Source organism: Apodemus sylvaticus, chromosome 22 (genome assembly GCF_947179515.1).
Source record: "Apodemus sylvaticus chromosome 22, mApoSyl1.1, whole genome shotgun sequence".
In the NCBI taxonomy this organism is placed as follows: domain Eukaryota; kingdom Metazoa; phylum Chordata; class Mammalia; order Rodentia; family Muridae; genus Apodemus; species Apodemus sylvaticus.
The window spans coordinates 51,607,754-51,622,595 of NC_067493.1; the positions used below are offsets into that span (position 1 = coordinate 51,607,754).

At 49.9% G+C, this 14,842-nt stretch overlaps 1 protein-coding gene across 1 annotated transcript in view; it reads right to left on the bottom strand.

Moving 5' to 3' along the window:
* LOC127673147 (kinase suppressor of Ras 2-like) overlaps nucleotides 1-14,842 on the bottom strand; it is a 139,040-nt gene that overhangs the window by 41,254 nt on the left and 82,944 nt on the right. The window contains exons 2-3 of the mRNA XM_052168753.1: nucleotides 12,071-12,211; nucleotides 6,439-6,589 (exon numbers count right to left, since the gene is read on the bottom strand). Of these exons, the coding sequence (XP_052024713.1) occupies nucleotides 6,439-6,589; nucleotides 12,071-12,211 (292 nt within the window). The remainder of the gene's footprint in view (nucleotides 1-6,438; nucleotides 6,590-12,070; nucleotides 12,212-14,842) is intronic.

A 14,842-nucleotide genomic window follows, 5' to 3' on the forward strand; every position in this document is an offset into this window, starting at 1 on the left:
GGTGGAGGTGGCCAAGTGTGAACAGTGGGAAAGCCCTGGGCTGGGCGGGTCACCAGTGTGATTCTGTCCCCCCCCCCCACCACCACACACACACACAAAGACAGCTAAGGAGGAAACATTCTGTCCCCAAGGAAACCAAGGCTGCACAGGTAGGACCTGTGTTCTCGTTCGTATGAGGGAGGGGATAAGAGACAAGGAGGCAAAGTTTAAAAAAAAAAAAAATCCGGAAAGAAAACCAGAGCCTGGGGTGCTCTGAGAATCTGTTTATCACGGGGAGGTGGGGGAGGGTAAACTGTTGGACCTTAACCAACCCGTTTACACCCCAATCCTGCAGCGGAGGCAGCAGCACTGAAGGCAAAGATGAAAGAGAGTGGACCTGACGCACCTAAAACAAGCCCCTCCCATCTTTGATTCTGAATTGTGTAGAACAGGATGGAGACCCCGCCCTTCCGGAAGCTTCTTCCACACTTTCGGGTCTGCTCTGAAAGCGATTCTCATTCGGGCTCCCCCAGCCAATGCCCCCGGGACAATCTCCTAGCTCTCCACTAACCGGCTCCCACCTGGATCCTGTAGGAGGGAGGGTCTAGAGCCCTGCACTATTCTGGGTCCGTGTTGGCCAGGGTGGAGTAGTCCCCACCACACCCCAGAGAACACCTGCCCTTGGCACGATGGAAAGTGCGACCCTGAGGTGCTGGCCCTGTGTACTCTCCCCATTCTTCCCAACGCCAAGTCCTCAAGACCCACTGCGACCTCAGGTAAACCAAGAAGCCAAATCCCAGCCCAGTCAGAGAACCTGTCGCAAAATAAGGCGGGTGGCATGTGACACAGGACATTTGAGCTTGTCTTGTGCTTTTGAATGCATGCGTACATACATGTGCATATGCACACACACCACACACGCGCGCACACGCACGCACGCACAGGCCCGTGCACACGCTCGAACTCTCTTTGATGCAAGGAAAGTTCTAGAAATGTACTGAATCAAAAGGGTAGTCACTAGCCTCTGTGGCAATAGGTCCGTGGAAATGAAGAAAGAATCTCCGCTTGAAGCTCCTCTTGAGGTGCCTAGGACCCGTGTTACCAGACAACTTAGGAACATGGGTCCCCAGAGCTGAGGTTCCCCACCATTGCGACCCTGGTCGCAGCACTGATGAAGCAGAGGCAGCCCTGTGGGTGGTGACAGGGGTAAGCAGATGAGCCACAGGAACAGAAGCTCCTCTGGGACAATCTTCTGTCACCATGTGCATGTATCCTGAGGGGTGCTGCGTGCATGGGAGGGACCCTGAGAGTAGGCCTGGGAAGAGGGACATGGCATCCTGCCGGCACAGGCCGCTCTTGGAAGGGGAGCTGTTCTTCCTCCAGCCTTGTCCAAGTCAGAAGCAAATCTCACAATGGAGCAATCAAGACCACTCTCCGGGTTTTGTTCTAGTCAAAGGAGACGAGGGGGGAGGGGGAGGGGTGCTGCCGGCGGCTTCGGGGTGGGGGTGGGGGGCGGGGGGCTCCATTCAAAGCCCAACTGGTATGAAGCCTCGGAGTGTCTGAAGTTGGTCTATTTCAGGGCCTCTCTACTTCCTGTTCCCTGAGGCGAGCTCTCCCCCCAACCCCCTGATACTCAGGAGGGGCTGGGGGGACCAACGAGGCCAGCGAGAAAGACCTGGAGGGGGGCAGCACCTTGCTCTAACCCTCCCTCTGCAGTGTCCCGCCCTGCTCTGAGCTGCTCCCCTACGCTATGGCCACCTCAGCCGTCTGAGGTCATGTGACTGAGCGCGCAGTCTAATGGATACCAACCACTTAGTACCCCGCCCTCCCCCACCCGCCCCAGCACACCCAACCAGTCTCTAGCAGCCCTGGGGTTTTCTCCATCCTCCCTCCCACCACAGAAGCCCACTTGTCCCCACAACTGCCAGAAGAGTCGCTCCCTTTAAGTCTCTGCACAAGCCCCGGTCCCTGAGAACGGCTGCCAACCCTGGAGGCCCAACAGGTACAGAGGAAGCACTTAGATCAGTGCTTCTGAACCTGTTAAGACTCTGTTACCAAAAAATAAAAAAAATAAAAAATAAAATAACCTAAAAGAGTAAAAAATTAGAAAAAAGCAGCACAGTAGCTGGTGGCACACCTTGCCCCCTGTTCATGTGACAGTCACCACTACCCACCCACCCCAAAGGTCCTGCCACCCCGTGGCCTGCTCCGCACTTCCTTCCAACCACGCCCCCATCTTGCGCCATTGCTGCTGCTGCGGAGTCTGCCCACCCCCCGACTCCACCTCGAGCAGGAACAAAATCACTCTCCCTTCCTGACTCCTCCGCGCACAGCTCCACAGGGCAAACATCACCAGGCGTGTGGCAGCCGCCAGCGCTACTAGGGAGTTATCGAATGCTGGGGTCTCCGGCCACCCCAGATCCATGGGGTTAAACTGGCCCGAAGAGGCTTCTGTGTTGAATGAGTGAATGACTGATCTTCAGTTTCAGGCTTGGGCTGATCCAGCCGGCAGGAGGCAGAGCAGAGGGTCCAGATTGCTCCCGGTGCGGGTTTGTGAGTCTCTGGGAGGGAGGAACCTGGTGAGGAGGGATCTGCTTACTAGTTTGAGACTAAACTTTTTAGCTACACGGGAAGGCTGGGGGCGGGGGTGGAGTTAGACCATCCAGACCCGAGGAGTTTAGAAGCTTCAGGGATGTAATTTCAATTTTTGAAGGTACAGGAGTGTTAAAAACAGGAAGAGCCGTGGTGGCTGGCTCGATGCTGCCCCCTGGTGGAGATGTATGGCAGGCACAGCATGTGGCTGTCCCAGTCACTTTTTCCAATGCAGATGAATTCATTCAACCTGGTCAGGATGACGGGACCAAAGAGCCAAGAGCAGCAGCTCCCTGCCTACAACAGGAAGGTCCTGCCCCAAAGATTAGGAGAGGTGCGAGGGATAGTCCTCGGAGTCCAGAAAGGAGTCGGAGTTGTGGGGTCCAGAAAGGATCTCTGGGGGGTAGGGGGAGGGAGGCTTTGGGTCTGAGGATGTGAATGGAGAAGGACAGGGAAAAGAGGGGGCAAACCTGACACAGGGCGCCCACACTTCATCTGGGGTGCTGCAGAATTAGTGGCTCATCAAGATTTTAGGAGCTGCACTGGCAGAGTGCTCTCTGGAATCAGGAGATCTGGAGTTCAGATCCCGGCTCTCATATAACAACCCAGGCACATGCCTCGAACCCCAGCCCTGAGGAGGGCAGAGACAGACAGGCGGCTGGGGCTTACTGGCTCCAGCCTGCTGAATCCCAGCTTCTGAGAGACCCTGCCTCAAGAGGACAGGTGGAGAGTGGGGGAGAGCTCTGGGTACCACCCAGGTGTACGCATCCACATACACACAGATGTGCGTACGCCAAACATGCACACACACCAACATACAAGGAATTCTATGGTATACATGTTAGGGCTTGAAAGAAAATGGAGAGCCAAGTCCAAACAGGGGGCGACTCCTTAGGTGTCTTCAGTCCCTGCCGGATTGTCATGGGCCAGGCAAGGGAATGCGGGTATTCAAATCACTTATTAAACTCTTGCTGTGTACTAGATATTAACTTTCCCCGTGGGAGCAGATGACAGAGGGTGCACAGTCCTGTGGGGGAGGGGCGCTCAGCGACAGGCAAAAAACACAACAGCATCACATGGCTACCTGCAGGTGCCCCCGGAGGGAGGGCTGGTGGTAAGGGAACCTGAGCCAGTGGTCATCATTTCCCAAGAGGAGTGGCACCAACCTTGGCCCTGTGTGTCACAAGACTCGAGCAGGACAGCACCCCATAGCCGCCTGTGTTCTGAATCTAAGTCCTGACTCACAAGAAGCAGGAAATAGCACGTTGTTGCCATGGGAACTTCAGAAGGACCTGAGGTGGCATGGATCTAGCAGCATAACCGACATCACTAGTGTTTTCCTTTTTTTAAAGATTTACTTATTATTATATCTAAGTACACTGTAGCTGTCTCTAGACACCAGAAGAGGGCATCAGATCTCATTACAGATGGTCGTGAGCTACCATGTGGTTGCTGGGATTTGAACTCAGGACCTTCGGAAGAGCAGATAGTGTTCTTAACCGCTGAGCTATCTTTCCAGCCTCTCCAGCCCATTTTTTGTTTTTTTAAGATTAGGTTTGTTGTTCAGTTGGTTTGAGACAGAGTCTCACTAAATAGCCCTGGCTACTCTGAACTTGCTAAGTAGACCAGGCTGGCCTCAAACTCAAGAGATCCACCTACCTCGACCTCCCAAGTGCTGGGATTAGAGGTGTGAAGTGTGTGTTCTGGAATGTGTTCTGGAATGATACATTTGTGTCTCTGTATAGGAATCTGTAGAGGACGGAAGAAAACATCAGATCCCCTGGAACCGGAGTTGCAGGCAGTTGTGAGCTCCCGTGTGGGTGCAGGGAAGCTAACCGGGAGCAGTCGGTACACTGGACCCTCAGCTGGCCCTCTGACCCGTAGGCTGTCATCTTTTCAGGCTACAGCTCACAGCCCCTACGTGTCATGTGTGAGACTCAGGTACGGCCAGCATTTAGTATAGAGGACAGAATACAATGAGGGTGTGACTCCATCTAGAGGACTTGCCTGACGGCTCTGAGTGCAGTTGCCAGCACTGCACATATACAAATGGCCACACTATAGAACATGATAAAAATGAATCTGAAATACCCACCTCCCCGCCATGCCCGCCAGGCTGGGTCCCGTGTCAGGAAACACGACTCTGCAGTGTACCAGAACACTTCTACACGTGTGCACGTGTCCGTGCATGTGAGGGAGGGGCGAGGGTGGAGTGTAAATCAGATCTGTTACTGCACAGCTGGGTCAAAGCCGTGCCCAAGAAGACACCTGGTGGAGAAGCCATCGGCCCTCAGAGAGCTAAGAAGGCAGCAGTCCAGAGAGAACTTTCCAGAAAGCAACGCCTATCAGCATGAACCTCTCCTGTGACATCCTACAGATGCGCCCTCTTAAGATAGCAGTTCTGGGGGCTGGAGGAAAACAGGAGACAGGAGAAGCGTCCCGAGCAGGAGCCAGGGTAGAGGGGCGGGGTTAGAACGCAACCACAAGGAGGAGCAAACACATTCCTGGGCAGGAAGCTATTCCTGGGGTCACAGCGGGATTTGGTGCAATTCCGAGGACGGTACACATGAACGTGTTTGCACATCATGTGGAGATCAGAGAGGGCCTGGGCCAAGCATTTTGTGCAATCCACCTTGTTTGCGGGATTTTTTTTTGTTGTGGGGGGGATGTTTGTTTTATTTTGTTTTTTGAGACTAAGTCTCTCACTCACTGGAACTGGCTGGGTAGGCAAGGCTCCCTCACCAGCAGACCTCGGGTATCGGCCAGCCAGGCCTTTCTGAACCCGCCATGACCAGCCTACACAAGAACAGGACAACCACAACTGTCTTGTTCTTAACGTGGGTTCTTAAAATGGAGCGGAAGCTGTCCGGTCTGCAGGCTGGAACCCTGTTCTGTCTGGTTCACTGCCGGGTCCTCCACTTTCCTGGCACATTAACAGTTACTCCTTAAATCACAAGTCATAATTGTGGGTTGCATATTAAATAACCAGAATAAGAAAAATTAACAGCCGCCAGATTGGGCCAAACCTGTGGTCGACGGCGCCACCTTGTGGTAAGAACTGAAATGACAGTGCTGATATTCCTAATAATTTGTAGAGAGCCCAGGAGCTACAGTTAATGATAGCTCGCACCATTGGTTTTCTTCCTTTTTCTTTTGAGACAGGGTCTCAAATGGCTTCAAACTCTCTGTGTAGCCAAGGATGATCTTGAACTCCAGATCCTCTTGCTTCAACCTCCCAAGTGCGGGGATTATAGGCATGCACCACCACACCCCACTTAGGAGGTATGGGGGATCAACCCCCGAGTCTTGTGTGTGCTAGGCAAACATTCTACCAATTAACTGAGATATAGCTCGAACCCTGCGTCACAGTTTTGAGCAAGTAATTGAAACGATCCAGGAAAAAAATGACATGTTCAGATCGTAAAATAATAAAGCAAGAGGCCACAGAATTTAACTTAGGAGAAAGTAATCTTACCCCGTCCCCCGTATGGAGGGGGGGGGTATCTACTCATTGGGATGTAAAGATTTACAACCTGATTTCTATTACAAAGAATGTATAGTGTTTGTTCATAGAAATAACCAGAACAGAACCAGCACACAAAGCCACTTCTGAGCGTCTGAGTGGGGAAGATGCTGGTCTCCCCTGTACATCCAAGAGTCCCACCTCTGGACGGTAATGATCCAGGACCCGTGCTGAGGCATCCTCTGCAGGGCGGGGTTCAAGCCCTGCCACCTCTTGCAGACATCTCTGCCCCTGAGCTGGCTTTGGTATCCAGAGGCTGCTCTCTTCCGTGCTGGCCTGCACAGGAAGCTTGAAGGACCGTGGCCAACTAGCTAGGGGCAATCCTGACCTCCTGGACCGCTCACCTGATTTGTGCACGTTCCTGAGACAGGAGAGTGAGGCGTTGAGCCGGGCGCACTCTTCCGAGTTGGCTCCATATTTCTCCACGGTCTCGCACACCTGCTCATCGGTCATCTCCAGGAGGTTCTCCAAGCTCAGCTCGTCAGGGGAGAGCTCCTGGAGGAGGGGACAAAGGCCGTCAGCTGGACACGAACCCAAGTGTGCTGCCCCAGGGAATGCAGTAGTGTCTCTCTACCGCCCTCTTGTGGTACTCAGGAGAACTGCGTAGGGAAACAGCTGGGAGCCTCCACACTGCCTTCTGCTGGTAACCAGTGAAAGATTCTCCACTCTGCAAAAACTTGGCTGGATCTGGGGCTGAGTCTCCCACTTGCCATTTAGACAAATCATTTAACTTCTCTGAGCCTTGTCACTTATAAAAAATGGAAGTGCTGAGCATAGGTTCTCACTCAGTATACGAGCAACAGTCCAGCTTCGAAACCCGGGAGAGACAGACCCTGTTTCACACTTCTGTGAGTAGATGGCTCTGCTGAATTCGGCAGGGAGTTTGCGGGGGTGGGGTGGGTGGGAGCTCACCAGAACTCAGAACAAGCCAGCTAGCCATACATCGAGTCTCCTCGGCTGGCCTCTGATCTTGGCTTCCCTTCTGATGCACTAACGGGGTCTGGGAGTCATATACGGCTTTTAAGAGGCTATGGAGAGCCACAGCTGACGGCTGGAAACGAATCTTGAAAATGACGGAGCACCGCGAGGCTATGTGGTAAGGCTCAGGAATAGTATAGAACAGGGAAAAGGACCTCTCTAAACAAAGGAGCTGGGGACAGAAGTGGGATTCCAAACAGCGCCCTCCTTAAGCAATGCCCTATAAGTCTGCAACACTGACTGCCAACAAGTTCAAGCTTTGATTTTTTTACTCACCTCCAAATATCTCTACATATACATATAAGAGTCTTCATTCATAGTATCTATGGTAGCCGAGGACTTTACACACTCATAGTATAGTATTATTTAATAAGACGTATTTAATTATTTAATAAATCTACGGGTAGTGATTCACAGGCAATATAGTGGGCTCCTGCCCTCTTGTGGCCATGACTGTGTATAACAGTAACATATAGATTCACGGAAAGCAGAGTCTATAAATTTCATAAATTCTATTTTTCATACACACACAAGCTACATGGCAAAGCCAACACCCAGACAGTGACTGTGAAGTCAGGACGGGGACAGGAAGTAGCAATTGGGTCACCTAGAAACAAGTAGGGCATGGTGTAGGCAAGCCTCCTCCAGCTGACTCTGGGCGCCAGGGCAGGGTGCACGGGGTGAACGTTTAGACCAAGGCGGTTCTAGTTTGATCCCAGACGCTCTGAGAAAACCCTCTGACCAATAGCAGCTTGGGAGGGAGGGCTTAGGAGGCTTCTGCTTCCAGGTCACAGCCCTCCACGGAGGATGCCGCAGATTCCCCAGCGTGCTGCAGCCCGGGCCGTCTGCCTAGGGATGGCGCCGCCCACAGTGGGCTGGGCGCTCCTGCTCCCTCTCAGATGTGGCCGCAGGCTATCCTGATAAAGACAATCATTCAATTCTGACTTTTGCCAGGTGACTTTGGACTGTGGCGTTGACAGTTGGTGATCAGTAGGGCAGATGGACAATCAAAAGCCTTCTCTGTGCTGCAGGACCTGACTGTACATTTTAATACGTTGATTTCTAAGTGTGTGTGTGTGTGTGGGGGTCAACTTACCCTGAAGTGTGTGTGTGTGTTAGCTTACCCTAAGTGGTCAGCTTACCCTGAAGTGTGTGTGTGTGTGTGGTCATACCCTGAATGTGTGTGTATATATGTACGTGGTCAGATTACCTTTGTGTGTGTATGTGTTTGATCAGAATACCCTAAAGTATGTGTGTGTGTGTGTGTGTGTGTGTGTGTGTGGTCAGATTACCCTAAAGTGTGTGTGTGTGTGTGTGTGTGTGTGTGTGGTCATACCCTGAGTGTATGTGTATATCTGTATGTGGTAAGATTACCCTCGTGTGTGGTCATACCCTGAGTGTGTGTGTATATGTGTATGTGGTCAGATTACCTTGTGTGTGTAGGTTTGGTCAGATTACCCTAAAGTGTGTGTGCGTGCTTGTGTGTGTGTGTGTGTGTGTGTGTGTTTGGTCAGATTACCCTAAAGTGTGTGTGTGTGTGTGTGTGTGTGTGTGTGTGTTTGGTCAGATTACCCTAAAGTGTGTGTGTGTGTGTGGTCAGATCATCCTAATGCTTAGGCTTGGACATTTCTGGTGGAAAGGTGAAGAAACCCATAACAACCTGGGCCGAAGAAAGGAAATCTGTGCATGTTTTGGTAAAATAATCCCAGCTGGGACAACGTTTCCAGTACGCCACACAGACTTCCTTATAATGCCGCGAGATCATGTGAAAGTGAAGGTATGTGTGCACATGTATGCGGGAGTGTGTATATGTGTATGCATGAGTATGTACGTTTGCATGTATGTGTACCTGTGAATGGGGGAGGGGCTGTCCAGAGGTATGGATGGATGTGCATGGATAAGCGTGCATGTGTATTATGAATGTGTGTGATATGTGTACTGTGTGAGTGTATGAGGACATGTGTGTATATATATGTATGTGTCTGTGTGCACATTTGTGCTTTATCGGGAACTGGATCAAACTGGCACATATACTGGATAAGGACTCTACCGCTGAACTGTATCCTCAGCAAAAACAGTTATCACTGCTGCAGACCAGGATGCCAATGCACAGATAAGGGAAACCCTTAGCCCAAGTCACACAGCAACAGAGTGATGGAAGCAGCGTTTGAACCCAGGGCAAGTCTCACAGCTGCCGCCATAGTTCCCTCATGAGAGCACCCTCTGGTGGACACGCATGTGAACTGCAGGCAGGGAGCCGGTCTCAGAATCCCTTGCCTGGAGACTGTGAGCTTCAAAGCGGGGAGCCTCGAGGACCGAAGGACCCACCAACTGTGGTTCATCACATCAGAAAAGGATTCTCTTCTAGATAATCAATCCTTGTAGCTTTGAAACAAGAGCTCTTGAGTTTTTAGAAAATAAGTTTTAAGACATTGGTCAAAATAAAATTTTGAGGATCAGATCTCATCAGTTAAACAAAAACTGTCTGCCCAACAGATAGTTTGAAGACTGCATTTTCCAGCCCCTTTCTAGAAGACTTCTCTCTGCCTTACCTGAGCTACAAGGGGCCCTTGGTATATATCAAAGCCTTTAAGAAGTGCCCCCCAGCTGTGCCATTAAAATGTACCATCGTGCTTAGTTGAATTGTTAACTGGACACAATTTAGAGTCACCTAGGAACAGAGTCTCAATCAAGAATTGTGTAGATCGCCAGGCAGTGGTGGCACACGTCTTTAATCCCAGCACTTGGGAGGCAGAGGTGGGCGGATTTCTGAGTTTGAGGCCAGCCTGGTCTACAGAGTGAGTACCAGGGCAGCCAGGGCTACACAGAGAAACCCTGTCTCGAAAACTAAAAAAAAGAAGAAGAAGGAGGAGAAGGAGGAGGAGGGAGGAGGAGGAGGAGGAGGAGGAGGAGGAGGAGGAGGAGGAGGAGGAGGAAGAGGAAGAGGAAAGAAGAAGAAGAAGAAGAAGAAGAAGAAAAGAAGAAGAAAGAAGAAGAAGAAGAAGAAGAAGAAGAAAGAAGAAGAAGAAGAAGGAAGAAGAAGAAGAAAAAGAAGAAGGAAGAAGAAGGAGGAGGAGGAGGAGGAGGAGGAGGAGAGAAGAAGAAGAAGAAGAAGAAGAAGAAGAAGAAGAAGAAGAAGAAGAAGAAGAAGAAGGAGAGAAGAAGAAGAAGGAGGAGGAGGAGGAGGAAGGAAGGAAGAAGAAGGGAGAAGAAGAAGAAGGAAGAAGAAGGAAGAAGGAGGAAGAAGAAGAAGAAGGAAGAAGGAAGAAGGAAGAAGGAAGAAGAAGAAGGAAGAAGGAAGAAGGAAGAAAAAGAAGAAGAAGAAGAAGAAGAAGAAGAAGAAGAAGAAGAAGAAGGAAGAAGAAGAAGAAGGAAGAAGAAGAAGAAAGAAGAAGGAAGAAGAAGAAGACGAAGAAGAAGAAGGAAGAAGAAGAAGAAGGAAGAAGAAGAAGACGAAGAAGAAGAAGGAAGAAGAAGAAGGAAGAAGAAGAAGAAGAAGGAAGAAGAAGAAGAAGAAAGAAGAAGGAAGAAGAAAGAAGAAGGAAGAAGAAGAAGACGAAGAAGAAGAAGGAAGAAGAAGAAGAAGGAAGAAGAAGGAAGAAGAAGAAGAAGAAAGAAGAAAGAAGGAAGAAGAAGAAGAAGAAGAAGAAGGAGGAGGAGGAGGAGAGGAGGAGGAGGAGGAGGAAGAAGAAGGAAGAAGGAAGAAGAAGAAGAAGAAGGAGGAGGAGGAGGAGGAGGAGGAGGAGAGAAGAAGAAGAAGAAGAAGAAGAAGAAGAAGAAGAAGAAGAAGAAGAAGAAGAGAAGAAGAAGAAGGAAGAAGAAGAAGGAAGAAGAAGGAAGAAGGAAGAAGAAGAAGGAAGAAGAAGAAGGAGGAAGAAGAAGAAGAAGAAGGAGGAAGAAGAAGAAGAAGAAGAAGAGAAGAAGAAGAAGAAGAAGAAGAAGAAGAAGAAGAAGAAGAAGAAGAGAAGAAGAAGAAGAAGAAGAAGAAGAAGAAGAATTGTGTAGATAAATCAGTTTGGCCTGTGTGGGCAAGTCTGGAGATTTCCGGGTTATGTTAATTAATTGGGAAGCCCCGCCCACTATGGGTGGTACCACTCCCTAGGCTTAAGATCCCAGACTATAAAAAAGAAAGTGAGTGGAACACTGTCTCCAACACATCCATTCTATCTCTGCTCGACCGTGGGACAGTGGGTGTGACTGGCTGCTTCATTTCCTGCCTCCATGACTTCCAGCAGTGATGGGGTGTGACCTAGAATCATCAGCCAATCAACCCCGACCCTGAAATTTGCTTTCCTCAGAGCAATTGATTGGAAAGAAAACTAAAACCTGCCTTTCTCGTTCTTTGCAAAGAACACACTGCCCCAAACATTCTGGCCATCCTAGGGTTGAAACTAGGGATCCAGAGACTCACATACTGCCAGTGTGTGTGTGTGTGTGTGTGTGTGTGTGTGTGTGTGTACACTGCACTAGCTGGAGAGTGAACACCAAGGACCCGCCTGTACCCGCCTCCTCTTCGCACTTCAGCCTTTGTACGTCCGTTCTAAGGACTGAGCGCAGGTTGTATCCATTATCCTGCAGCTCTAAGATCCAACAGCACTGGTCACATTAGTTTACATTAAATACAGTTCAAAACCCAGATCCTTGGTCCCCTGCTTGAACTGCAATCCCTGTGCTCCGTGAGCTGGGGAGCTGTGCATGCCCATGGCTGCTTGATCCAAGAGCACAAACCCTTAGCAATACGTCAGTGAACAGCCCTGGTCTGTGTGGTGGCTTCTTTACGTGGCATAGCTGAACAAAGTCCTGACTCTAGAGCCCCGCCCTTAACAGTCCTTCTCAGAAACATCTGAGATCCTGCAAGCCTTCATCTAGCACATACTCAAGGCCTACTGTGTGCCAGGGTCTGTGCTGGGCATATCCCAAACCCTGCCATCCAGGAAGCAGCAAGGAATGCGGTCTCTGGCCAGTAAGGGTAGGAGGGGGCAGGGCAGGTTCAGTCACCTCCAGGACCTCCTTGCGCACATCCACGATCCGGAACCAGTTGCGGAGCCGGGGGAAGCCTTCCAGCTCAGCATTGCGTTCCTGCAGGGCCACCTTCTTCTTGCAGGACAACTGTCGGCTGAAGTACTTCACCAGCTTGCTCTGTAGAGAGTGAAGCACAAGGACATATCTCAGAGATGCTGCCCTGGGGAGCCGGGGTGGGAAGCTCCGAGATCACCCGCTAACCCCAGCCAACTCTGTATCATCATCGTAAGGACTGTTTGCCCCACAATGAGATGCAGCCTTTCCTTCTGAGGTGGTTCCTGGGAGCTTGGCCTGGGAGCAGGGAAACAGAGGAGAGCCAGCCATGGCCGCACCACCCTTAGAAGGGATTACCGTAGTTCTCAAAAGTCCAACCTAGTTCCCTTGGAAGTGGGAGGTTCCGAAGCTAGACCCCTCTCCAAACAGCCAGCTTCCTCCCCTGCCCTCCCCCATCACCACCATGTTACAGAGAGACAGGCTGCCAGAATCGTAACCAAACCCATTTATTTTCTTTATAAAGTGCCTGGTTTCTGGTATCTTGTTACAGCGCCACAAAAGTGAGCTATGATGTCACCCATAGTCTCACCATGTTGGTGAAAGTGGGCAAATATGTAGGCCTGGGTACTCTGCTGGGGTGGGTACAGGTGTGTCAACTCCTCTTTGTGGTGGTATCCACCATTTTAACTGAATGGGTGCTTTGACCCAACAAGGCCATATCTAGAGACTCATCTATGGCACCCATCTTTTGAGAAGTAACTGGTCAGACACTCAGCACCATCACCATCCAAAGGAAGCCCACACCCCAGCTCCTTACTTCGTCAGACATGCATAACTGAACACAGGGTCCAGAAAGTTTGGAGGAGAGTAAACATTTCTGAATGCGCAGAGGCCAAAAACTAATTCAAAATCAAACACGTAAGACTCTGCCTGGGGTGTTCCTGATAAAGTTCAGGAGTGTCACCTCCTGTGACTTCACTGCAGCCTTGGTCTGAATGCACAAGTGCACTTTATCCTGAGCTTGCTGTCACATCGGCAGCGGTGAACACCACTCAGCCCCTCTGCTCAGCTCACACGGAGACCACGCTGTCGGAACGGCAGTGTCTCACTGCACGGACGAGGTTTTCTGTGCTTAGAGGACCATCAATCATGGCAGAAAACAAGAGGCTTCTAATGTTTTCCTCTCACGGCTCCCTGGTGTGTGAGTGTCAGATCACTACAGCCGTGGATCCATTGTGTTAGAAGGCTTGCTAAACAACAGAAGAAGAAGAGGAAGAAGAAGGAGAAGAAGGAGAAGAGGAAGAAGAAGAAGAGGAAGAGGAAGAGGAAGAGGCCATTTGAGTTGTCGAGTTTTTATTTTATTTTTTAAAATCACAAATTCTGACCTTGTGGAATGGTGTTCAACAAGTTTCTACCGACTTGTCCTCTGTTCTTATGTAAAGCAGCATTCTCAGCACTGACAATCCAAAAACCAAAATATGGATTGGCTCTAGGAAACTGTGCAGACTCCCCAAAACACCCTGCAGCGTCCAATACCAAATGCTCAGTCAAGACTTAGTTATTTGTGTAAAAACAAGTAAGCACGCACATTTCATTACTACGCACACCTGCTTTCATCTTTAATAAAATGGTGACATTTTATATAAATGCATATATAATCACTCTAAAACAACTTCATTGTGACTTATCAGCAGTAATATTAGAATGGTTACACCTGCATACCCCAGTTGCATGAACATTTTTCCATGATAAGGGGCTATCGATAGAAAAAGTTCCAGAAGCCCTGCTCACACACTAACAAATAAAATGACCAGATAAATAGAATCTCCCAGTCTCCAGCAAAACATTTGGCCCTCTGAGGGTAAAGAAAAGGGCGAAAGACCATCTACACCTTGCTCGGTCATGTGACCTCCAAGTCTCACACATATCTCCCATGAACTAGCAAATGTTCTTTGTTTGTTTGTTTGTTTGTTTTTAAATGTATTACACTGTTGCTCTCTTCATACACACCAGCCGAGGGCATTGGATCCCCTTACAGATGGTTGTGAGCCACCACATGGTTACTGGGACCTGAACTCAGGACCTTTGGAAGAGCAGTCAGTGCTCTGAACTGCTGAGCCATCTCTCTAGCTAGCCAATGCTCTTTGAGGAGACCTGGCCGGTATTTCTGATCAGACGCCAAGGATGCAAAAGAAACATTGTTTCTTTTTGTTTCTGTCTGGTTCCATGCAAAGGAACAACACTAACCAAAGAAAGGTCACACTAGAGGCTGGAGCGATGGCTTAGCAGTTAAGACCGAGTGTTGCTCTTTCAGAGGACCTGGGTTTGGTTTCCGGCACCCACATGTCAGCTCACAACCATCTTTAACTCCAGCTCCAGGGTATCCAACACCCTTTTTTGGTGAACATACATGCATGCAGACGAACACTCATAAACAAAAAGAAAGAAATAAAAAAAGAAATAGAAAGAAAAAGGAAGAACAAAAGAAAGGAAGGAAGGAAGGAAGAAAAAGAGAGAGAAAGGAAAGAAAGAAAGGAAGGAGGGAGGGAGGGGGAACAAGGAGAGGGAGAGAGGGAGGGGGGAAGGAGAGAGAGGGAGGAGGGAGGAGAAGGGAGGGGGAAAAGGGAGAGGGAGGAGGAGGGGAAGGGGAGGGAGGGGGAGGGGGGAGGAGGGAGGGCCGGTAGGCGAGCAGTCAATACCAGGGTGCCAAGCACAGGATGCTGGAGAGTAAGACTGTTTCTGGGAACAAGAGAC